This window comes from Helianthus annuus, chromosome 14, assembly GCF_002127325.2.
Source record: "Helianthus annuus cultivar XRQ/B chromosome 14, HanXRQr2.0-SUNRISE, whole genome shotgun sequence".
Classification (NCBI taxonomy): domain Eukaryota; kingdom Viridiplantae; phylum Streptophyta; class Magnoliopsida; order Asterales; family Asteraceae; genus Helianthus; species Helianthus annuus.
Window position 1 is genome coordinate 122413631 of NC_035446.2, and position 27735 is coordinate 122441365.

The 27735-nt window shown below is 38.8% G+C and overlaps 1 protein-coding gene across 1 annotated transcript; it reads left to right on the top strand.

Annotated features, from left to right (window-relative positions):
• The first annotated feature begins 2963 nt into the window (after positions 1-2963).
• On the top strand, positions 2964-27735 carry LOC110907289. Its single transcript, XM_022152289.1, has 2 exons — positions 2964-3178; positions 26157-27735. Exons 1-2 carry the CDS (start codon positions 2964-2966, stop codon positions 27733-27735), a joined length of 1794 nt encoding a protein of 597 aa, XP_022007981.1.

The following is a 27735-nucleotide window of genomic DNA, read 5'->3' on the forward strand; positions in this document are numbered from 1 at the left end:
TTGAATATTGTTTGTTAATGTTGGGAACAATGTTGATTTGAATTTTAAAAGAAAATGATACGCTTGAAAGCGTGGCCACCTCCAGTTACAGGGGGAACTCTGGCGAAATTTTTCCAAAAAGTCTAACACTTGGAAATATTTTTATCACAAGTGTTATAAACATTTTTCTTTTACTTGTTTTCAAAAATATAAATTTCGCCACGATTTTTATTACAAATATCTAAGTGTCGGAGGTGGGATTTTCACAAAATAAAAATTGCTAAAATATATATTTAGAATATATATTTTCGTAACAACACTTGTGTAAATTTTTGTGATTAATTTATGAACTACATAAATATTATTTTTAGAGTAAAAATAATATTACCAAATGTTAACAACTCCAAAATAATACGAACGCCTTCACAATAAATATTAAGTTACAACGGTATTATTAATACCACCCGATCTTTAAACATAACTCACGCATTTTTAGAAAATACTCATAAGTGTGTATTTTGACGAGTGTTATTTTGGGGAAAAATTATATGGAATAAATATAATATTTTTGGGAAAAATATTTATATTTTGGAAGTTGAGTATTTTAGACAAATGAAATAAAATATAATATTTTTGGGAAAGATATTTATATTTTGGAGATAGAATATTTTGGACAAAAGAATTAGAGTATATTTATTAAGTGGGACTTAATAATAAAGTCTTGGAATTATATAAACGCACATGTATTAAAACCCCCATCCTTGGAAAGGTATATATTTACCAAATAATTCCGAAGTGTAATTACGAAATAGTTGTCTAACTATTTCCCAAAGACTTAAACCCTTAAGCTAAGGCACGGCCGTCCGTCTAATAGAAATTAGTACGTGTAGGTCGTCGCACAGCAGGTTGACTGGGAAATACTTTTTAGAGACGCACTTCGGTGAGTTCATGTCCCCCTTTTCTCTTTACTGTTTTCAGTTTTCTAAACTGCGGGGGTGAAATACATGTTACTATAATTACAAGTACTTTTTACATGGTATGGATAGCGTAAGGAGGGTTATTACCTAGATCATGTGAATGGGTAGGCTATTATCGTAAGACCATTAATCCTTGTATAAGGACCGAGAGGCATGAGTGATAGATCTATCGGGTGTTGCGAGCCCCACACATGAGCCAGCGTGTGGCTGCATGTGGTGACTATGTCGTTCCGCCGGAAGGACCGGTATGAAATACGCGTTACAGGTTTGAGTGCTTCCTAGGCCATTTCACTTATTAATGTATTAGCTACACATTAATTGATCTATTTTTCCTTATTGCTACATACCAGGAATTTTCATACATACAGACATTTTACAAAGGTTTTACTTACTCACTTACACATGAACTCGCTCAACATTATTGTTGATTTTTCCAACTTACATGTATTTCAGGGAACTAAAGATCTGGCGCAGTATGTTACGTTTTCCCGCTGCATAAGGGTTATGAGGTCATCCAAGTTTAAGGGATGTGACTTTTTCCTGGACGAGTCACAGTTCTTAAACTGCGTTTATTTCGTATTGATGTTTGTGTCTTCCAAACAATGTTTTATGTATCAGGTTGTAGTTTCCGTTGCATGAGTCAACGCCTTAAGACAATGTTATGTTGCTTTTGTTTTAAAACTTAAATCAGTGGATGATCTTGCATGGTTTTATTTTCATATAGCTTTGTTATGATTAAGCTATGGTATTAAGAAGTCGCACCAAATTAACCACGCTTCCGCAAAGCTAGGGTGTGACAGCTTGGTATCAGAGCACTGATCATAGCGAACTAGGATTCTTTCTCGAGTCTAGACTATGATCCCTAGGGCTCTCACGAAAACATTTTTATACTGCATACCACTTAAGTCCAGATCCAAAACGTTTTTACAAACAAATGTTGAGCACATTTTATTTATTATTTAGTGGGACTAGGAAGAGCAGTCTGGGAGGCTGGAAGGCTAGTGGGACTAGGAAGAGCAGTCTGGGAGGCTGGGAGGCTAGTGGGACTAGGAAGAGCAGTCTGGGAGGCTGGAAGGCTAGTGGGACTAGGAAGAGCAGTCTGGGAGGCTGGGAGGCTAGTGGGACTAGGAAGATCAGTCTGGGAGGCTGGGAGGCTAGTGGGACTAGGAAAACTATTTGATTGCGTATTGGTGACTAAAATGTTTATTTGACTATGTGATTGATTATTTGTGCATATGCGTGTTTGTATTACAGACAACCTGCCTTCATCTGGCCTTGGAGAGTCGGACACCACAGACCCCATGCCCATAGTATCAGACGGCATAGTCTCATCAGAGCACGAGGTGTATACCTCAGATACTACCAGCACGGACAATGATGATTTCCAGCCATTTGCGCTGCCCAATGACGTGGCTGAGCCCGCTGATGGCCCTATCACTAGAGAGTTGCCGCTCGTGGTGATCCCTGCCCCTGTACCCCTTGCCGCTTACCCTATTGTTGATATGCCCCTTGACGTAGGCGCTGACGACGACGTCGACTTGTTTAATGAGGACCCACTCGAGGATGACATGGAGGGCGAGGCCCTTATTGCTGACAGTGATCTCCTACTTCTCGCTGATGCTCCTGCGGAGGAGCCACCCATCCATTCACCTGCCCCAGATTCCTTTGAGTTTGTATCATCTGCACCGTCACATGCGCTGGGAATGCAGCATCATTCGCACGACAGAACCCTGATATGGCATCATCCGCTGCACCTGTACCTGCCCCTAGCTTTGAGTTTGGTCATGACGTTGATGGCGATTCGGATCCTGTTTTCCCACCGGGCTTTGATCCCGATCATGGCATTGTGTTTATTCATGTTGGGTGTTTGTTTTTTTGCCAAAAGCACTTCAGAACCTCTTATGTCTGCCCCACGTAGACCACGCGCAAACGTTTGAGTCTGCAGTGTGTTTGTTTTCTGGAAGTGCTTTCATTAAAAAACGTCTTCAACACCTCTTCCTCAAGCAGATGTGGACTCACATCTTCAAGGCTCTTCAAGGGTTTCAAGGGTCTTCTTCTTCAGCTCTTCAAAACAAAATCCAAACCCTAGCAACTACTCCCAGCCGACACCTCCTCCGCCACCACCTCCACTTCCTCCGCCACCACAATACGCCGTCGTCTTCGGCGCCACCGTTCTCCGCCGGTACCGCCTCCACTTCCTCCGGTGATTTTCGTTGTGATTGGTTGGTTGTCGAAGCTTGTTGTTTGGTGATTTTCGCTGTGATTTCAGCACTCTGTGTATCTGGCCAGCTCTTTATTGGAGGATCAAAAATGGTTTTAATTTGAGATCAAGTTCTTCAATTTCTTGTAGCCCATGTGTCTCTGATTGCCCCCCCTCCTTTGTCACTTCTCAAGCTTGCTCCTGGTAATCAACCCATATGATTTCTTGAATTTTTATCTGGGTATATGATTTTGTGGTTGATTATACTGTGTTTGATGTTAGGGGGTTGGGCAATTAGGGTAAATTATAAAACTTTTCTTTCTTTTATATTGATTGATGCAAAATTCCCAATCTTAATATGATTTTCTTGATTTTCCTGCTCCATTAGGCTCTAATTAGTCTGGGGATTTTGTATGAAAATTGAGTTCTAGTTGAATAAAAGTATACATTTTTTTTCATTATTTGATCAGTATGAATTAGGATAAAGCCCATCTTCCCTTTTCAGCTCATTAATGTAGAAACTTACAATCTTGATCTGATTAATGTAGAAATATACAATCTTGATCTGATTTTCTTGATTTTCCTGTTTAAATAGGTGCTGTTTGTTTGAAATTAAGGTGATGTTTGCTTGAAATTAAGGTGCTGTTTGCATGAGGTGGTTAATTTGTGACTGTAATTTTGTAAAAAAACAAACAGTCTTCTTCTTGCAGACTGCAGAGGTTTGGTCCACCTCTTCAGCTGCAGATGTTTGCAGATGTGGTCCGCAGACTGCAGACGTTTTACCTCTGAAAAAACAAACAGCACCTTAGATCAGCCCATGAGGGACCCTGTTGACCCCATGTTTGCTGATCCCGCGGATTTTTGAGATGAAGTTTGACGATCCGGGGCCTACAGTGGCCCCGAGCCAGTAGTTGCTCCAGACCCCGTATACGAGCATGACCCTATTCATGCTGATGTACCCGTTGTTGATCCTTTGATTGATGATGTACCTATCGATGATCATCCTATTGTTGCTCCACTATTGGAGGATGAGCATGCTGTTGATGCTCATGTTGATGCCCCTCACATTGCTGATATTCCTGCTGATCCTGTTATTGCCCCTCTTCCTGACCTTGTGCCTGTACAGTTCGATCATGCGCCTTTTGCGACCCATGTTGATCCTCGATACGCGCACACCCGAAGTGAGTGGATAGACGAAAACAATGGTTACCCACCTTTCGAGTTTCCTGTGACACTCTCTTGTGGCTCCTGTTTCAGCCCCTGTTTCACTTCCTATGGAAGCACCTTTGTTCCCACACTCACCACTGATACTCACCACACCGTTACATGACCCGGAGCTTGCACTCGAGCCAGCTGCTACACCATTTAGGTCAGCTTGATGTTGCGCCTGCTGAACCTACACCTTTACGTGATCACGATCCTGTTTCTTTTTGGTCTGCCATACATTGCACCCCCTTATATCTACCTGCATCGGCCAATCTCCTCATTTGTGAGATGTTCGTTTTTACACCCGCAACCGCTGACATTGCTCCTTTCCCCTATGAAGACCAACGTCCGTTGCGCCAGATGCCTATAGCTTCCTCTCAGAATATAACCGCACCTCGGGGAGGTACTTCAGGTCAGCACCCGCATAACGATTCATCTGCTACAACGGTATATTCCCAACTGCACAGGTCGCACCATTTGCTACACTCACCTCTACAACGCCGGGCGAGCCACTTTGATGGATCTTATAACACGCTATACTGATTATAGACCTTGCCATCCCCTCTCATTATGGATGATATACACAGGATGAGTGTTCCTGTAACATAAACTACAGTTTAAGGATAGGAGTCGCAGAATGTTGGAGCTTGAGCTGACGCCACAATTGGCAACTTCAAATGCAAAACATTACATAATCATAAACATGATTTGAGTGTCTACATCACAAGACAGCATATTGTCTGGAAAGTTTATGCAAAATACCACGTTCTCCACCCTGCCTATCACCAGCATGCTTTGATCCGCCGCATACATCAAGACTCCTTTGTGCTCTTGACCTTTGTTCTTTCACCATTCCCGGGATTCTGATGTTCATTTCTAAACTATCGAGCGGCAGAGCAAATAATTACTTCAACGTATATACAAGCTAGAGGAGGGACTCACGCACGTTAACAGTATACTTTTCTTTCCTCCTCCACCTCAGTCACCAGTACAGTTGATTTCTGGATTAAGCGGATTGCATTACGCTTGGGTAAAGACGCTAATGATAAGCGGGGATTGCGGAGACTTTTGAGGATCACTTCTGACCACGTAATTATGATGCACTGATATACTTGTTGGACAAGGGTAGGGTGACCCTGTGTCCCTTCTGATGTGATACATTTTGGTAAGACACAGTGATTGTGGCCGGAGGATAATGAAAGCCCGATCATCTTTAAACACGCGACAATACTTATGACTAATGACTGACGAAAAATATCATCGCTATACTCTCACTAAGCACATTGATGATCTACATATTGTGTTATAACTATAATACCACATGTTTACTTGCTACGTTCCTATTTGCAAGCTGTGCTATAACTGTGATGATATGTGATTAATTGTTAAACAACTACGTATTTACGTAAAAGTAATATACCTCTGAGGTCTTATTCGTTAAATAGGGACTTGTATGCTCGTGTCCTTACTAAGACTCGACCTAACCGACTCTCTTCTAGGAAGATGTCGACTCGAGGGAACACCGATACCAACAACCCTCTGTCGACGACAGAGGCGGAATTTCAAGAACGCCTCTTACAGTTCATCGCACAATACGAGGCCTTTCGCTCCGGAAATAAACCACCCAACGGCTGCACCTACAAGCAGTTCTTGGGCTGCCAGCCCCTGCATTTCGACGGCACTGGGGTGCCGTAGCCTTCATGCGCTGGATTGAGAAGACGGATTCTGATTTGCGTGCGAGCAAATGCGCCCCAGAGGATCAGGTCACGCACATTTCTGGGCTGTTCCGAGATGGGGCCCTGTCATGGTGGAAACTTCAGGTTCAGACGATGGGCGAGGCTGCCGCATATGCCTTATCATGGGAAGAACTGAAAGAGCTAATGCATAAAAAGTACTGCTCAAGAACAGAAAGCCAGAAGGTGGAAACTGAGTTCTGGATCCTGAAGATGGAAGGTCCAAAAATAGCTGAGTACGTGGAGAAGTTCCAAGTTCTGTCGCGTATTGTTCCATACATGGTAGATCCAGAGTTTAAGAAGATTGAGCGTTTCATTTGGGGGTTGGCACCTCAAATCATGAGCATGGTGACGACATCAAAGCCTGCAACGATCGCTGAGGCCATCAATCTAAGTGTAGCCTTGACTGAAGAGGCAATCAGGATGAACAAATTTTCAACCTCTGAGGAGCAGAAGGAGACTCATGTAGAGTCATCTGGGGATAACAAGAGAAAGTTAGCAAATTTCAAACAGGGTACCCAAATGAGTAGCGACAACAAGGCCAAAAAGAGAAAAGGGTGCATGGGTAAACTACCTAAATGTGACAGGTGCCGACGCCATCATACTGGGCGATGGGAAGTGTGACAACTGTGGCAAAGTGGGACACAACAGGGAAATGTGTTGGCGTGAGACGAAGCGTGGAAAGAAAGGAAAAGGAAAAGATAAGGGATGTTACAACTGCGGGGATATGAGGCACTATAGGAAAGATTTCCCAAGGGAGATTAGACAAAATTATGGGAAAGATGTCTAACACCGGGCTAGGGAAGCACGCCAGGAATCCAAGCATGGATATCGGTACGTCCCATATTACTCAATGCTATGCATTTGCGCTACTTGAATACTGCTGTAACTTTTAGCTTCGTATCTCTAGAGTAAGAGTATACTTGGTTTAGAAGCAAGTAAGATAAATAACCCACACACGATAGTACTAGCTAACGGGAAGCTAGTGGAAGCAAACGAAGTAGGTGGAATTGGCAAGAGAGAACTTGGAGAGCGTAGGTTTACACTAGATCTATTGCCAGTTGAGTTGGGAAGCTGCAACGTGGTAACTGGGATGGGTTAGTTGCCAAGCGATCGAACAAAGATTGATGTTCGCAACCAAATGACGAACGAAGAAACGATTGGGACTCACGAAGCAGGATACACCTCCACAGATCACGAATTGTTTGAAGGCACGAAAGATGTTGTAGGAAGGATGTGTTGTTCTCCGGCTCATGTCGGGGACAAGGGAGCTGAAGAAACAAAACTCGAAGATACCCCCGTGATCGGAGAATATCCTGAAGTCTTCCTCGAAGACTAGCCAGAATTATCTCCTCAACGACAAGTTGAATTTCACATCGATTTAATTCCAGACGCAGCGTCTGCTGTTGATGCACTTTAGCGACATACACCTTCGGAGATGCAGGGATTGCCAGTGTAACCTCAGTGGTTGCTAGAGAAGGAAGATAACAGAACAAGACTCCCTGTTGGGTAACCCCATTTCTGCTCATCAAAAAGAAGGATGATGATTTTCAAGTAAACGTCAACTACCAGGAGCCGAACGAGCTAACCCACCAGAGTCAGTGACTCTTGCTAAGGATTAACGAACCTCTTACATAACTGACTATGAGGACCCAACCACTACTACACGACTGATCGACGATCGAACATCGTTAGCGGAGATAATTCAAGGAGTATACCAAGATGAAATTGTGGGACAATGACTGTGCTTAGACATAACCAAATGGAGCTTCCTACACAATGTATAAATCAGATCCACAAGGGATGTAGAATCCGGAGAAACTAGAAGCCTTACATCTAGGAACCATATCTGTCAACCCAATCAAACATCATTAACTTGACCAACTTGTCATTGCAGTTAACGAAATCGAAAGTACTTAAATTCTCTTCCATTGAAGTCTTCACTTTCACTTCTAACGAGTAGATATTTGCATCTCTACTCCCCTCAAGATAGTTGCATCACGTTGATTTCATTCACTGAGAGCGAACACACGCTTGCTTCGTATACTTGGTCACTTCTCTCTTTTGGTAGGAGCGCATCGCTCCATCACTTGAAAACTTATGTATAACCCATGCACTGTTTGCTACACATGCGGTTTCATTTCGAATAAACGCTTCATGAATGTTCAGATATTACGTCATCAAATCTAATTACTAGTTTGTGATTCGAATGACCTACATTTTTGTCATTGTTGACTCTTTTGTTATCAAGTCAACACACTCTTTGAAACTACCTTCTTTCAAGTTACATGTTTGCTATCATGTCAAGATTTCCTTGTTGATATGTACGTTTATTGTTTGGTTACGTTGAAACTAGGTTCGATTGCTTGAACATATCCAGTTAACATGTTTGATTTGAGACGCCATATGATGAATTGAGAGCATCATATTCTAATACTTGGGCACAGATCCTTTTGCTTCGAGTCATAGTAGACTTGTTTGATCTATGACTCCACCAAATCGTTGATTGACTTGACACCTTGCGGTGATACTTTCACAGAATTGAAGGTTGCGCTAATTTGATTACGCACCTCATACCCGTATTTAATTGTTTATTGACTCGCTCTAAATCCGTTTGCTTATCACGATTAAATCGGTCTCAACACAGTTGGGTGTTAAACAATGGTACATATATTCATTTCATAAGCACCATGTACCTCCTAACGATTCTTTCGTTATAAATCAAATGCCTTACAGTACTTAATACTTTTTCATCTTTGATCAAAACAGTGGCTCTTTGATGATTCCGTGTTCAACTGAAAACTTTATGACATTGTGTAAATCAATTCTCCAGGCTTGTTTCAGTACACTTTCATCTGATCTCAAACACGGTGAACTTGTTCAATCACCGCTATCACGGAATTATGTCATTACGACACCCTGTGGTGTCATTACAAACTTGTAGCTTGCGCTAATCATGGTTAACCGTTTCACGCGAAAACACATAAACTTTTGTTGACTTGTCATTTAAACATTCCTAATGCAACTACAAATCAAAGCAAGGGTACACCAGATTCGTTTGTATTCACTCAGCGTATTCTCGCATTTCAAAATGTTCAACACGCTGAACCTTACCACTCGTCTACTCAGGAGTTGACAGATCATTATACTATTTCAGTTGAGTTGATGATTTTTGAATTCATATAGAGGGTGCTATGTTTCGTGAAAACCTGTGTGCATATTGCGATCGATCGTTTGAGAGTCTTATTAGTCAAGGCTCCTCTTTGTGGAACCCCCTGCTAGCTGGGTTACATTAGGTTATACGTCAAGTACATCTTGTACCACTGACATCAACTACTATGCGCACACACCTTTTAACCCTAGAATTCGGGTTGATATATTCTTGGACCCACCAAGTGTGAGTAAGGTTTGATTCGGTTTGATGATTATCTACCTCGATGTTATTTATATATATACATGTGTGACGTGACCATGAGGAGTTAAGGTAGTACAAATTTCGGGGACGAAATTTCTTTAACGGGGGGAGAATATGACAACCCTCACCAAACCAGGTATCCGTACGAATTAATTAGTATTTAATTACTGCTCAATTACTGTGCTTGCTTACAGTGGTAAATAAACTTCTACATGATTTCTGAAATATGCATAACCATGCCTCATACTCTATTTGATGTCACTCTATCATTTACATACAGAACTTTAGTGACAACCTTGATGCACAAAAGCACAGTAACACAATGAACGGATAACCCAGTAAACGTGCTAACATAGCCAGCACAAGGCAGGCACTGCCTCTAAGGCCTGTATGAGCCCGAGACAGTTTGCTACACTAGTAGATAGTGTAGGGAAATGAGGGTTGTAGAACTGCGTCACTAGGTATAAGTTATAGTGACCGGATGTGCCTGAAACGTACTCTAAGTACAAAATTCAGCACTTTAAATAATAATTCAGTATTAAGCTACCTAATAAAGTGCCAAAACATGAGAAAAATATTACTAGACACTTTTCAAAGTGTCGGGAATAAGTTGGGTCACAAAAAAATGATATTAACGACACTTTAAAGCTTTGTTAAGCACTTTAACGGATCACTATCCAACCGAACAACCGGACTTTACGCGGAACATAAAAATATTGTCATCAACATTGTTTCTCTTTTTCTGAGCCAGTTAGGGTCCCCGAATACCCTAACACCCGTCACAACTTACTACATGCTAGTAACCAAGTTAACCTCCAACTTAACTTAACTATATCCTAACTACTTAGTTGAAATTGAGCTATGTACCCCCCCCCCTAACGAGTTCGGTTCCCTAAGGGAACAAATACTTACAACTTTTGATTAAAATAATCTATATGCTTAATATCTAGGAGGCATAATTTCCAATGGATAAATGTGGTGGAATGGACTATAAGATGAACCATTAGACTTCACATTTCAAACACTTCACCACACTTAACAAATCATCCCTCCCTCCCTCCTCTATTACCTTCGGCCGACCACACAAGCACCACCACCGCCACTTTTCGATCTTGATCAAGCTATTCCAAGTATATACAAGGGTTAAGGATTGCGTATAAGGAAGCTCTGTGCACTCGGATTGTGAAGGACCTCGCTACATTGCTTTTATCCACTCGTTTTTCGACTAGTTTCTTCCCTAGCCTTGAGCTAGTAGTAAGTGACTCTAAACGACTTCTTGATCTATTCTAAAGTGGTTAAAATAAACTTTGTCGGTTAAAAATCGTGAACATACAAGATTACATATGAAAAGTTTACAAAAGTGATAAATATGTTGGATAAAAGCTATGAAGTTGTGTAAAACTTGTAAGACTTGTTTTATTGTGATTATTTAGTGTTGATCTATGATTGTAGTAGCTCGGATCGTCATCTAACCCGGCTAAGTCATGTCCATGAAACATGACCTAGAGTATGTTTAAGTGTAAAAGGGGTTAAATGATGAACACTACTACACATTAAGCATGAACTTGTGTAAAGACAATATTTCTTATGAAATAGACTTGTAAACTAGTAGATCTACGGATCTACAAGTGGTATTTTCAAAGGACCAAGCGTCAAAGAAATCATGTTTTCTAAAACCGAGTTTTACATGAACAAGAGTGATTTTCGTAAATACACAAGTGTGTAGACACTTGTGTAACACAAAGTTTTGACAAAAGAACTATTTTTGTAAACATTGACAAGAAGTTGTAAAGATGTAACTTCTTTAAAAACGAGACTTTCAAGAAACCAGATTGATTTATAAAAAGGTCTACTAAAAATATGGAAAGATACTACATATTTTAGATAAAACCACAAGTTCATGTATTTTTGCGATTTATATCTATTTTAGTTTGATGGTTTGAATATTGTTTGTTAATGTTGGGAACAATGTTGATTTGAATTTTAAAAGAAAATAATACGCTTGAAAGCGTGGCCACCTCCAGTTACAGGGGGAACTTTGGCGAATTTTTTCCAAAAAGTCTAACACTTGGAAATATTTTTATCACAGGTGTTATAAACATTTTTCTTTTACTTGTTTTAAAAAATATAAATTTCGCCACGATTTTTATTACAAATTTCTAAGTGTCGGAGGTGGGATTTTCACAAAATAAAAATTGCTAAAATATCTATTTAGAATATATATTTTCGTAACAACACTTGTGTAAATTTTTGTGATTAATTTATGAACTACGTAAATATTATTTTTAGAGTAAAAATAATATTACCAAATGTTAACAACTCCAAAATAATACGAACGCCTTCACAATAAATATTAAGTTACAACGGTATTATTAATACCACCCGATCTTTAAACATAACTCACGCATTTTTAGAAAATACTCATAAGTGCGTATTTTGACGAGTGTTATTTTGGGGAAAAATTATATGGAATAAATATAATATTTTTGGGAAAAATATTTATATTTTGGAAGTAGCGTATTTTAGACAAATGAAATAAAATATAATATTTTGGGAAAGATATTTATATTTTGGAGATAGAATATTTTGGACAAAAGAAATAGAGTGTATTTATTAAGTGGGACTTAATAATAAAGTCTTGGAATTGTATAAACGCACATGTATTAAACCCCCATCCTTGGAAGGAATATATTTACCAAATAATTCCGAAGTGTAATTTCGAAATAGTTGTCTAACTATTTCCCAAAGACTTAAACCCTTAAGCTAAGGCACGGCCGTCCGTCTAATAGAAGTTAGTACGTGTAGGTCGTCGCACAGCAGGTTGACTGGGAAATACTTTTTAGAGACGCACTTCGGTGAGTTCATGTCCCCCTTTTCTCTTTACTGTTTTCAGTTTTCTAAACTGCGGGGGTGAAATACATGTTACTATGATTACAAGTACTTTTTACATGGTATGGATAGCGTAAGGAGGGTTATTACCTAGATCATGTGAATGGGTAGGCTATTATCGTAAGACCATTAATCCTTGTATAAGGACCGAGAGGCATGAGTGATAGATCTATCGGGTGTTGCGAGCCCCACACATGAGCCAGCGTGTGGCTGCATGTGGTGACTATGTCGTTCCGCCGGAAGGACCGGTATGAAATACGCGTTACAGGTTTGAGTGCTTCCTAGGCCATTTCACATATTAATGTATTAGCTACACATTAATTGATCTCTTTTTCCTTATTGCTACATACCAGGAATTTTCATACATACAGACATTTTACAAAGGTTTTACTTACTCACTTACACATGAACTCGCTCAACATTATTGTTGATTTTTCCAACTTACATGTATTTCAGGGAACTAAAGATCTGGCGCGGAATGTTACGTTTTCCCGCTGCATAAGGGTTATGAGGTCATCCAAGTTTAAGGGATGTGACTTTTTCCTGGACGAGTCACAGTTCTTAAACTGCGTTTATTTCGTATTGATGTTTGTGTCTTCCAAACAATGTTTTATGTATCAGGTTGTAGTTTCCGTTGCATGAGTCAACGCCTTAAGACAATGTTATGTTGCTTTTGTTTTAAAACTTAAATCAGTGGATGATCTTGCATGGTTTTATTTTCATATAGCTTTGTTATGATTAAGCTATGGTATTAAGAAGTCACACCAAATTAACCACGCTTCCGCAAAGCTAGGGTGTGACATAATTAAACAGCCAAGAGTTAGACGAAAGGCCGACCAGGTCAGACTTGCTGGCCGAACGGCTAGGCTGTTCGAACAGCCCAGCCGATCGGACATGCCAGCCGATCGACTGGGCCAGCCGATCGGCTAGCACATGGCGTCTCACTTTTCAAACTTCCTGAGGTATGGTATTGACGAAGTGATGTTCGATCGAGTATGCTACTCGATTAGTAAACATTACTCTTCGGATCATAAGATACTATGCTTCAACACTTGATTGATTTTACAACTCGTTCGTAGTAAAGAATGCCAGCCGATCGAACAATCTGTCCGATCGAGCGACATCCTGTTGAGAACCACTTCGAAAGTTCCCAGCCGATCGAACGGACCGTTCGATCGATCGACCTGAAAGGTAAGAACACCTTAGTGCTCTCATATACTACAACGAAAACTTCAAAAGTTCAAATCCTCAAACACAAACACACCATAGGAAGAAACAATCCACTCGAATGGCCCAGCCGATCGAGCCTACCGGCCGATCGAACAGGATTGTTCAACGGACCTACCAGCCGATCGAACAGCCCGTCCGATCGAACCCGCCGTTCGATCGACCAGCCCATTCGATCCATTCACACTTCTCTGTTTTTTCACGTTACTCATTGTTGTGCTATCAAACTATTCAGGTTGACCCTACTCTCAGCGCTCCCTTCAATCCATAATCAATCACTGTGAGTATACTCGATCCCTTTTTGCTTTTAGCACTTTTGGGTGTTACATACGTCGCTTATATCAAAACACGAACGATCACACTACTCAAACTATTGAACGCTAACCAATATGCATGTATTACGTGACTTAATGAATGCTTGTTGATTGTGTTTACACGTGGAATGCTGTCTACCTGCCTTAACGACATAGTACTATAGTTTGGACTCAGCACCCGTTTACACGGGGGTTGTTAAGGACAATTACTTGCATGGATTACGGTGGTAATCGTGTATTGCGAACCGTCTCGGACGGTCAACCCGCAGTCATTGGTATCGATAGGTCCATGTCGATAATTAACATGCTTCGTTTTCTGTCACGGCCCCCGTACCCGGTTTGACCCGATCCAGGAGCCGCGGGACAGAAAATCCCGTGGTATTTATTTTTACAGCGGAAGTCTTAACAGGATCGTTTTAAATTTGAAAAAAATGCCCGAGTATTATTTATTTACATTTTGGGATAAACCCCGTAAATATCATAATTTCATTATTTTACAAACATGTTTATTTATTTATTTGAGCCACCACTTCAAGCTTGATAGTGCTCCGTAGCACGTGTACTTAATTTATTAGGTCACCTGAAACATGTTGTAAAAAGGTTTTGTCAGCGGGGAAATACTGAGTGAATCATTCATTTTACTAAAACGACACATTAGTTATAATTTACAGCATAAGAGCGATTACTATGGCAGTATCTTATTTTATATCTGGCCTTGCCACCCGTGTGACGATGGTCATACCACTATTGGGTCCAGTCACCCAATGAGTGACGTTTTGTCACTGTTAGGTCTTATTAGCCTAACCACTGTTAGGGCTTATTGCCTAACCGTGAGAAAATTAGTAATGTGCACAATACCCCACTAGCCAGCGGTTAAGATAACCGCGACTTAATCCCTGTAATTATAACATTTTGAAAATAATTTGGAGTATTGTAAAACAGTTGATAAAAAGAGAATGACTCACATTGCAGATTTATCGAGCAAGATATAAGCCTACTGATTAGCCTTTATTATTCCTAATTTAACAATAATGCACACACACAAACGGGTTAGTAACTAATTCAGCAGTTACGTCAATTCACGAGATTAAACCCTCACATCGATTAACAAATGTGATACTTAATAATTCAATCGGATTCACAACGAATAACAGAGCATAGTCCGAATTCGAACAGTACTCAAATATTCGAGTCGAAATCACGACGAATAATCAAAGTAGAAGCTCAATTTGAGCAGCACTCGGACAATCGTTGGATAGTTATAATCGATCGGACGTTGAATCGTAATAGCGATCGAGTTATTACCCTGATTGTAGCAGCACCTCGTGAATTGTGTGTGTTATTGAACTGATTGTGATATAACTCTTCATACACAATGAATTTCTTCGTCGAAACAAGAACAGAAGGCAAGTCCCGATGTCTGCTATTTATACTAATTTTTGGGACTTGCTTACGGACCGTATGCCTGATCCCTTACGGTCCGTAAGCTAAGCAGTCTAATTATAGGCTGCCTAGGCTCGGGACTAGGCTTGCTGAATCAAAATTTCAGCCAATCAGATGCTAGCAACGAGTTATTTTGGATAACTATCAACTAGGGTTTGCCCCCCTTGAGTTTTAGGGGCCCTGATCCTGATTCCGATTGTTCTGAAAATTCTAGGGCTAATGCAGAATTACTTGGTTGTCTCAATTAGGGTTTTCTTATTGTCTAATTATTATCCTAATTATTGATTTTAGTGACAGTTGTTACATCCTCCCCATCTTAAGAAAAATCTTGTCCTCGAGATTTACTGGAATAAATGAGGTATATTTGCTTCATTTCTGATTCCAGTTCTCAGATATATTCTGGTCCTCTCTTCAAATTCTATTTGACCTTGATCAGTATTAGTCGCTTGTGTTTGACTTTTCTATCTTTGCTCTGTAGTGGTTTTTCTACAAACTTCAACTTTTCGTTTACCTCTACATCTTGAAGAGGTACTTCCAGGGATTCGTTGGATAAACATTTCTTGAGATTGGATATATGAAATACATCATGTACTCCAGCTAGCTCTTCTGGTAGTTGTAGACGATGGGCTATTGGTCCTACACGTTAAATTATAGGAATGGTTCTACGTACCTTGGACTTAGTTTTCCCTTCATACTGAATCTAATAACTCCTTTCCAAGGAGATACTTTTAATAGTATTTTGTTTTCAACTCGAACTCCAACGACTTTCGTCTAGTATTTGTATAACTTTTCCGGCGATCCTTAGCCGTTTTTAGCCTTTTCGTAGTGATACTTAAATATCACAGTCGTAATCACTTATGGATAAACTTTATGGCTCCTAATTCTAAATCTTGAGTGGTATAGCTTTCTTCATGCTTTTCCAATTTCCTTGATGCACACACAATTACCTTTTTGCGTTGCATTATCCTACCTCCAAATTTTAGATTTGAAGCATCACCATATACTTTTAAAATCTTCTGTTCCTTCTGGTAAGGCTAGGATTGGGACATTTGTTAAATTATACTTTAAGATTCTAATGGCTTTTTCTGGTTTAGATTCTTATTTAAACTTAATTGTTTTAGCTTAGTTAAGAATATATCTATCTGAGAAATGTCCTTAATAAACTACCTTTAGCATCTGGTTAAATCTACAAAATTCCTAATTTCCATTTAGGGATTGCGGAATTTTCCATTTAGTAATTTGCTGTTATCTTAGCAGAATCTAAGTGAATCTCTTCATGATTTACCATATGACCTAAAAATTGTACTTCCTGCAGCCAGAATTCACACTTTGAGAATTTGGCATAAAGCTTTTCTTTTCTTAACAAGGTTAAGAGTGCATGCAGGTGTTCACAATGTTCTTCCTGACTTTTGGAATAAATGAGTATATCGTCAATGAATACGATTACAAATTTATCCAAGTATGGGTTACAGATTCTATTCATCATGTCCAAAAATGCGGCTGGAGCATTTGTTAATCCGAAGGGCATGACTGTAAACTCATAATGACCATACCTAGTTTTGAAAGCAGTTTTGGGTATGTCCTCCTCTTGCACTTTCAGCTGGTGATATCCGGAGCACAAATCTATTTTAGAAAAAATACCTAGCTCCTTGCAATTGATCATAAAGATCATCAATCCTAGGTAACGGGTATTGATTCTTAATTGTAGCCTTATTCAATTCCCTAAAATCGATACACATTCTTATCGACCCATCTTTCTTTTTCACAAACAACACTGGTGCATCCCAAGGGGATGAACTAGGTTGTATAAATCCTTTGCTTAGTAATTCATCTAATTGCTTTTTCAATTCTAGCATTTTAGTAGGTGCTAATCGATAAGGTGCCTTAGCTATTGGTGTAGTACCTGGAATTAGATGAATTCTAAACTCTACTTCCCTATCCGGTGATAACCCAGGTAATTCTTCTAGAAAAACATCTGGGTATTCTGAAACTATAAGGATGTCCTGGAGTTCCTTACTTTTAGTGTTAATGATTACAGAAATCATATACACCATTTCTTGTTTCCTTGAATAACTAGCCAATTTCATTACTGAAATAAATTTTAATGGCTTCCGAGGTCTATTTCCTGTAATTAAGATTACTTCTCCCGTGGGGGTACGGATTTCTATGGAATTCTTATTACACAGGATTCGAGCATGGTTGGCAATTAACCAATCCATTCCTAACACCACATCGAATCCGGCTAAATTCATAGGTAACAGGTTTGCAGAAAACTTATGACCTAACAGTTTTATTTCTCCTTTTTGCACAACCTTGTCTATGTTGACAGAATTTCCATCTGCCGTTTTGACTATAAAAATCTGCCTAAGACTAGTTAAGGGTAACTTAAGGGTTTGGCAGAATTGAGTATTTATAAATACTTTGGTTTGCACTAGTGTTAAATAATATTTGTATAAACGTCATGAACTAAAAACGTACCAACTGTAATGTCAGGAATTAGTTCAGCTTCCTGAGTAGTTAATTGAAAAGCTCTTACGTTTTTCTTAGTAGTCCCTTCTGCAGGTTTCGTCTTTTCGTTTGCTGGGTTGCCTAATTTCGGGCAGTTTATTCTGAGATGTCCGGCTTCTCCACAATTGTAGCAGGTTATTGCCTTCTTTTTCCTGCAATCCTCTTCTCGATGTCCTGGAATTTTGCAGTAATTGCAGCATCCTTTGCATTTTCCAAAATGCTTTCCTTTGCAAGTATTGCAAAATGGGATAGTGGAAAATCGCCCGGTTTCTCTTTTTCTGAAATTGCTACTATTATCTATATGAAATTCTTGGGAAATTTTCTGGGCTAAATCCTTCTTTCTATTCTCTTCTCGAGTGCGTATCAGTCCGTCAGTTAGAGTGTTGGCTAACTCTACCGCATTGTCAATCGTGCGGGGTCTCGCAGCTTTGACAATGTCACGAATCTCACTAATCAAACCCCAGATATAGCGAGAGATAAGTACCGGTTCCGGCGAAGCCAAAGTAGGTACAATTCTGGCATACTCAAAGAATTTTGAAGTATACCCTCGACAATCTACATCCACCATTCGGTGACTTAAAAACTTATTTGCCATTTGTTCTTTCTCATATTCGGGACAGAATTTTCTTTCTATTAATTGCTTAAATTCTTCCCAACTCATGGCATAGGCCACGTCACTTCCTTTAGCTTATAATACTGTATTCCACCATTCCAACGCTTCTTCTTTGAAAAGGTGTGAAGCGTATATAACCTTATCTTCCTCAACACATTTACTTATTCTGATCACTGCCTCGGTTTTCTCTAACCAACGCAGTGCCACAGTTGCCCCTTCATTGCCTGCGAACTCTACAGGGTTACAAGCAAGGAACCCCTTGTAAGTGCAACCAGGCGTTGCAGCTTTCCTTTTCTTAGGGAGCGGAGCTTGTCGTGGTTCCTTATCATGATTAACATAATCATTGCCTCTGTTTACGCTATTACTGAAGTTATCTTCAGAAATACGTTTGCTAGGAATGATTTGCTGTGGTTCTATTGGATTTTTAACAGCAGCAATGATTGCTGGAATAGCGTTGGCTATCCCTTGAGCTATCATTGTTGGAATAGTGTTGGCTATTACTTGAGCAACGATATTCTCTATATCCTGCCTAGTCATATATTGATTCCCCGGTTGTTGTTCAGACTCATTAACTTCATTAACTGGTTCATTATTCACGTTTTCCATCTGATAACTAATTTATATATAAATAATTAGTTATAAAAATTTAATTCAAGGTCACAGATAAGTGCACATAATCACGAATGTACAAACAAAATTATGATTTTCCAAAATTTCATTTTATAGATTGTACCATGTTTCTATATACTCACGTTTTATTATTTATTTTACATATACTGATTTTACTATTATGATCACAGTTCCATAATTCCCTATCCTTTGTCAGATGATATTCTAGTAATGGTGTTCCCCCTCATCGTATTTCCAGGAGATCTATCCTCCAATCTATTGGATCCTATCCCCAATGTCCATTAGTTCTTTACCAATGCGAAGTTCAGCTGTATTCTCGTTACTTATTGGTGGATTTGGTAAAGGTTCTGAATTGAACTGAGGAAAAAGCTTATAGGGATTGTTTTGTAACTGTATTTCCTTAATCAACCATTCGTCTATTTGCGAGTGGATTGAAGGGTTTAGAATAGCTGGTTCTAAGTTCATTGGTAGTTGGGTTTCAAGAGAGCGATTAAAAATATTTTCATTAACAGGCTTAATAGTATTATAGCTTGCTATTATAAAATCTAACTCTTCCTGAGATGGTAACTTTTCAAATTGCCTAGAACTTTCCCCAATTTCTATTTCCTTGGGCTTGGGTTTCTCGAGAGGTAAAGCATCGAATTCTATAGGTTCCTCTATGTTTGGTATATATCTATTGAAATCTCTGGAAACCTCTACTCTTACTGGATAGAGATTTAAATTCTGAAGGGCCTCAGACAAGCTACTCATGCTGTATAGCAAAATACACATAATTACTAGGTTAAAATTTATAACAAAATTTTATAGAAATATTATTTCATGCTGGGTATCTACCAAAACTAATTTAAAACACACTAGGTTTTATTTGTAAATTTTATGATCTCCCGAATAAGATTTCTATACTGTAGATATTAAAAATACTAAAACTTACGTCAAATTATTTTTAAGAATTTGTATTACTTGCTACATTGACTAGCATATACAGATCTGTCCATGATTAGTCAGATAAAGCAGATAATCACAGAATAGCAATTAATAAATTTAGTATTTCCTAAATACTTAATTGGCTTAAATCAGTGGCTTGAACAGTGGCTCTGATACCACCTTTTTCTGTCATGGCCCCCGTACCCGGTTTGACCCGATCCAGGAGCCGCGGGACAGAAAATCCCGTGGTATTTATTTTTACAGTGGAAGTCTTAACAGGATCGTTTTAAATTTGAAAAAAATGTCCAAGTATTATTTATTTACATTTTGGGATAAACCCCGTAAATATCATAATTTCATTGTTTTACAAACATGTTTATTTATTTATTTGAGCCACCACTTCAAGCTTGATAGTGCTCCGTAGCACGTGTACTTAATTTAGTAGGTCACCTGAAACATGTTGTAAAAAGGTTTTGTCAGCGGGGAAATACTGAGTGAATCATTCATTTTACTAAAACGACACATTAGTTATAATTTACAGCATAAGAGCGATTACTATGGCAGTATCTTATTTTATATCTGGCCTTGCCACCCGTGTGACGACGGTCATACCACTATTGGGTCCAGTCACCCAATTAGTGACGTTTTGTCACTGTTAGGTCTTATTAGCCTAACCACTGTTAGGGCTTATTGCCTAACCGTGAGAAAATTAGTAATGTGCACAATACCCCACTAGCCAGCGGTTAAGATAACCACGACTTAATCCCTGTAATTATAACATTTTGAAAATAATTTGGAGTATTGTAAAACAGTTGATAAAAAGAGAATGACTCACATTGCAGATTTATCGAGCAAGATATAAGCCTACTGATTAGCCTTTATTATTCCTAATTTAACAATAATGCACACACACAAACGGGTTAGTAACTAATTCAGCAGTTACATCAATTCACGAGATTAAACCCTCACATCGATTAACAAGTGCGATACTTAATTATTCAATCGGATTCACAACGAATAACAGAGCATAGTCCGAATTCGAATAGTACTCAAATATTCGAGTCGAAATCACGACGAATAATCAAAGTAGAAGCTCAATTTGAGCAGCACTCGGACAATCGTTGGATAGTTATAATCGATCGGACGTTGAATCGTAATAGCGATCGAGTTATTACCCTGATTGTAGCAGCACCTCGTGAATTGTGTGTGTTATTGAACTGATTGTGATATAACTCTTCGTACACAACAAATTTCTTCGTCGAAACAAGAACAGAAGGCAAGTCCCGATGTCTGCTATTTATACTAATTTTTGGGACTTGCTTACGGACCGTATGCCTGATCCCTTACGGTCCGTAAGCTAAGCAGTCTAATTATAGGCTGCTTAGGCTCGGGACTAGGCTTGCTGAATCAAAATTTCAGCCAATCAGATGCTAGCAACGAGTTATTTTGGATAACTATCAACTAGGGTTTGCCCACCTTGAGTTTTAGGGGCCCTGATCCTGATTCTGATTGTTCTGAAAATTCTAGGGCTAATGCAGAATTACTTGGGTGTCTCAATTAGGGTTTTCTTATTGTCTAATTATTATCCTAATTATTGATTTTAGTGACAGTTGTTACATTTTCCTCTGTGTACGTGCTGGTTATGCGTAAACTATTCAAACTCTACATGCCTTATCAAACTTGTATGCTCACCTTTACATTATATGTATTGACTTTATTTTAACGTATGTGACAGGTGTTTAGGATGCTTACTTGCTCTATCTGCTGTGAAATCGAGGCTAGGAAAGAGTCTAGAAACCAAGACAATTTATATTTACGTACTTAAATCTGAGTTGTCGGAACATGTTTTGTTTGAAGGATATCTATGTCTGTAATAACTAAATTTATCTTATGGGTCACGGTATGGGACGTGATATTTAAACTATTCGGTAATAATAGTTGTTATGGAATTTCTTTGAACAATCTGTTTCGCTCAGTGCCATGCCCCGATGATTACGCCATCGGTTGGGGTGTGACACTCTGTTTTGATACCCTAACACATTCAAACCAAAAATCAAAACCAAAACACATTCAAACCAAAAATCAAAACCAAAACACATTCAAACCCACATTTAAACCCTCTGTTTTGATACCCTAACACATTCAAACCAAAAATCAAAACCAAAACACATTCAAATCCACATTCAAACCCTCTGTTTTGATACCCTAACACATTCAAACCCACAAGAATCAAAACCAAATCACATTCAAACCCTCTGTTTTGATACCCTAACACATTCAAACCAAACCCACATTCAAACCCACATTCAAACCCACAAGAATAAAAACTAAAACACATTCAAACCTACATTCAAACCCTCTGTTTTGATACCCTAAACCCACAAGAATCAAAACCAAAACAGATTCAAAACCTCTGTTTTGATGCATTTTGATACCCTAAACCCTAAACCCACAAGAATCAAAACCAAAATAGATTCATCGAATGGAACCCAAAATCATCGAATGGAACCCAAAATCATCGAATGGAACCCAAAATCAACCCTCTGTTTTATTCAAAATCAACCCAAAATCATCGAATAGAACCCAAAATCAACCCTCTGTTTTTTCACAATATAAAGACATTCAAATCATCGAATCAAACCAAAAATCAATATGAGGATGAAGATGAACCTGATCTGTTCGATGATGAAGATGTTCGATGAAGATGATGAAGATGATCTGTTGAAGATGATGATGATGATCTTGGGAGTTGGGAGAGGTATTGGGAGTTGGGAGAGCTGTTGATGATGATAATGAAACTGATTGTCTGCTATTAAGTGTAGATATTAAGGGTGGGGGGTATTATGGACTTTTCACAACTGTAAAATGGTAAAACTGACGGAACACTGACGGCAGGGGTTCATATTGTTATGAATTTATAAAGTCAGGGGCTCAAAAAACCAAAAATTTAATTTAGGGGCTCAGGTTGATGTTTGGGACATACCACAGTGACGCAAATTGCATTTTTCTCTAAATTAATTAGACAAGATTAAACTAAGATAATACTTATCTATAAAACATGGTCTAATATAGTATAAATAGGACTAAAGACCAAAATTTAAATGATATATTATAATCTGATGTAAATCTGCCTATGTTACGGGTATTAAGCGATAAGGGTATTAAGGAATATTAAGGGATAAGGGTATTAAGGACATTTCATACATGTCTTTAACAAATCTAATCCACATTTGATAGAAAGGTTTTAACTGGCCTACAAAATCTAATCCATTAGTAAGCTTAATTGAATCAAATATAAGGGGCTTTATTGAACTGTTTAATAACATTTGGTTATTTGAATTAGGTCAGGCTTTAATTATTAGACAATATAAAATTAGGTCATGCTTTCAGTTTAGACAAGAAATTTTGAGTTAGTTAGCTAATTTCTATATCAAACATGAACTAAATACAAACATTTAAATGATATATTATAATCTATTTCGATGGTTATTAAAACTACCTGTGTGGTCACACATACTGTCTTCAACATTACTTTATAAAGATATAGAAATAAAGACCAAAATTTAAATGATATATTATAATCTGTTTTTTAGTATTTGATTTCGATCATTACTAAACCTACCCGTGTGGTTACACGGGTACTATACCTAGTTCATTGATATGGCATGAATCTAATACTAATAAAAAAGTATAGATAATGCCACATGGCATTCTCATATTAAACAATAGGCTACTTAAAACCACATGTTATTCTCTCCTTCAATTCACATTTATTATTATTATTAATTATTTAATTAATTAATAGAAAACAATAAAAAACTTCTTAACAACTTAACACTAATAAAATATTTTATTGTTTACTTAGATATTAATTATTTAATTTTGACTTATGTAAAATATATAGTTAGTTATTAGTAACAATTCTACTCATAATAAACAATTTCATATAATATCAATGTGACAACACCTTCTTATTCTTTAAAAAAGGATTTCTTTGCAATAAATTATTATTTTATATTATAATAATAAAAAAGGTAAATAATAGGTTAATCTGATATTTAAAAACCGGTTTACTTCCATGCTTTGAAAACACTTTTAATGTTATTAACCCTGTGTAACAAACGCGTTTAAGGATATAAACTTCATACTAATTTTGATACAAGTCTATACTCACTGGATGTCCTAAATGGAGTCATAATTTTAGGCTTGTCAAACCACTGATAATTAACAAAGGTCAGTGTTCCAGTGACGTTATCAAAAAACATTCACTGTAAGAATAGTTTATGTAACGAACTCGACTACAGGTCATATCACTAGGTGACTAGGTTATTGAGGCACTTATTTTATCCTCCGGAAGCAATAATAACACTTGAACATTTATCCCTAGATTTCGTTTAATGCCGCCAAATAGAAAGATTTCATTTATATTGAAAAGAGATATATTCCTCTCGCCCAATGTTTTGCCATGACGATAAATAAAAGTATAGGACAATTTTTATGTAAAGTTGGTTTGTTTCTAAGAGAATTGGTTTTTACACATAACCAACTGTTGCATCATCTATGGTAAAGAATTCACTTATGTAAATTTACGAAGAAAATATAAAATTAAATAATTTACAAATTTATATAGAATTGTACTCAATGACTATTTATGAATTTTATATTATATTATTAAGTTATCTTTGTAAAGGAAGAAAGCTAAAATAAGCATTAACGTTAATTAAATCTATTTTATATCGATAAACATGACTATAAAATGAGTTAAAAAGAAAATAAATGAGTAGAAGATGAAATTGGGACTCTGTGAACTATTTTTTATCAACCATGTTTTTTCTTCTACCCTATATTACACCTTCTAAGGATTCCGTGGGCTACCACTAATTTAACTCAAAACACTAGTCTGGTGGGTAAAAGAGTCCATTTGGTTTATAAACCTCACATTAGATGCTCATACAACCGTTGTGGGACATGTCCCATAACTTCAATCGTATTAGTCCATAACAAAATGTGTGGTGGGTTTCAAAGGTTAAATCCCTACCCCTTGGTTTGATTATCTTTTATTATATCACCCGACCGAACCCGGACCGAGAAAAAATATTATATAACGATAGACGAACGACCCTTAAAAATTTTCGTCCCCCATAAAAAAAAATTCAGGTTCCTCACTCTTAAAAATCAATGCTAACTATTAAGTTTTGATTTCTAAATAAGACTATTTCCCATGTGAGTCACATTAATGCGATAACATTAGTTGATTGTTGATATTTAGGTTCAGTGTACCTTCATGGTTTCAGTTTTTTATTTCTTTAAAGGTGTTTGCATGTTAGTTTGTAAACATGTTTTAAGATAAAATAGAAGGATGTTCGTCCTCGGTTGTTTATCTTTCCTTAATAATGCAGGCCATGTACTCTTTAGAAAGAGTAAACTGCAATTTTACCCTCGGGGGTTTAATTCAATTGGTACTCTAACCCTCATCCCCCCTAACGAAATAATTGCAATTTTACCCTCCAACGTTTGTTGTTATATCGCAAGTTTACCCCCTGCCGTCAAATAAGTTAACAGATCTGTTAACTGGAATGTGAAATGACTATAACGCCCTTTCATATTACCCCTTGTGTTTTGTTCTACTCTGTAATATTACCCCATGCCACCACTGCCACTGCCATTCACCACCACAACCACCACTGCCACCTCCAGCCACCACCCTCCAAGCAGTAATGACCTCTCGATTTGTATCAACTCTCTTTCTCGATCCACCACCGGTCAAACTTCAACCCTGAAGATACATATCCGAAACCGGACATGGTCCTTGGGACGAACCGGACTCCACTGGGACGGACATCTGAAACATGTCCGTTCCACACCAAGCACCTCCGGGGACGAACCTCCATTCAAGTGCGTTTGAACGAATGACGTCATCTCAGTTGACTATTATAAATACCCCGCCAAGTACAAAGTCAAATACGATTTTCTGAACCTTCGTCCTTATTTTCTCTCTCTAATTTCTCTCTCTACCAATACTTATCCTCACGCCGGAGGGTGGTCGCAGAGGGGCCCTCCCATCTCTGCGACGAGCCTAACGGTTTTCTGTTTTGCAGGGCTGTTTCCCAAGTTTTTCCACAAGATCCAAACCCTCGTTTACAGGCTTCGGCCTTGACACGATTTTTTTGGTTCTTCAATTGGCGCCATCCGTGGGAAATTCAGTCATTAAACGGAAAGCTCGTCGCTCTTCACCGTTTTGTTTCAAAAGCTGCAGACCGCTCTATTCCTTTCATGAATGTGTTGAAAAAACGAACAGGAAAAGGCCAAATAGAGTGGACACCAGAAGCCGATTCGGCATTTCAGGAGTTAAAAGTCTGTCTCGGATCCTTGCCCACTTTAACCGCTCCAACTACCGGAGAAACTGTCACGGTGTATCTCTCCGCCTCCCACTTCGCAATAAGCGCAGTACTCGTAGTGCATCGGAATCAAGCACAAATCCCAGTCTATTATGTAAGCCGCATCTTGAAAGATTATGAAACTCGGTACCCAATGATTGAAAAGTTAGCACTCGCTTTGGTGCATGCCTCTAGGCGCCTCCGAAGATACTTCCAAGCTTTCAATATAGAAGTACAGACTGATCTTCAGATCCAACAAATTCTCAGAAAGCCCGAGGTCTCCGGACGTCTCACTAAGTGGGCAATAGAACTCAGTGCTTTCGATATCACCTATCGTACCAGAGGACCAGTGAAAGGCCAGGCAGTGGCAGATTTCCTCACAGAGGTCCCAACCGGAGAAAGCACTAAGGAAAAATCCGCCCTACCAAAGGTGTGGAACCTATATACGGATGGGGCCTCCAGTAAAGAAGGATCGGGGGCAGGTTTAATCCTAATAGATCCGGAAGGGATAGAGTATACTTACGCCTTACGTTTCGAATTTAAAACTTCAAACAATGAAGCAGAATACGAGGCTCTCCTTGCAGGTCTCCAAACCGCGGCCAAAGCCGGTGCAACTTCTGTACTAGCACATGTTGATTCATTATTGGTAGCCAATCAAGTCAGCGGAGAGTACGAAGCACGAGAGGATAACATGGTTCGGTACCTTCAGCAAGTTAACAGTTTAATCTCCTCTTTTGACTCTTGTAAGATAGTACACATTCCGCGGAGCAAAAACAAAAAGGCCGACGCCTTGAGCAAGCTTGCGTCCGTAGCATTTTGTCATTTGTCAAAAGAAGTTCTAGTCGAAACCCTGCAAACACCGGCCATCCAGCAGACGGAGTCTGTCATGTCAGTCTCCATGCTTGAAAACTCTTGGATGACTCCGATCGTGGATTATTTGAAAAAAGGGACGCTCCCAGAAGACAAAGCCCAGGCCCGGAAGCTAAAGGTAAAAGCGTTGCAGTATCAGATTCACGATGGGCAACTTTACCGTAAGACCTTCTTAGGTCCACTCTTGAAATGCTTAACACCGGAGGAAGCTAGTTACGTCATAAGAGAAATCCACTGGGGAATATGCGGCATCCACGCCGGACCGAGGATGGTCATAGCTAAAGTCATGAATGCCGGATATTTCTGGCCGGGTATGCATCAAAGCGCGGTTAATGAGCTCCAATCATGTGAAGACTGCCAGCGACACGCTCCCACTAGTCATCGAGCCAAAAACAATCTCGTTCCTGTAACATCGGCTTTGCCGTTCTAG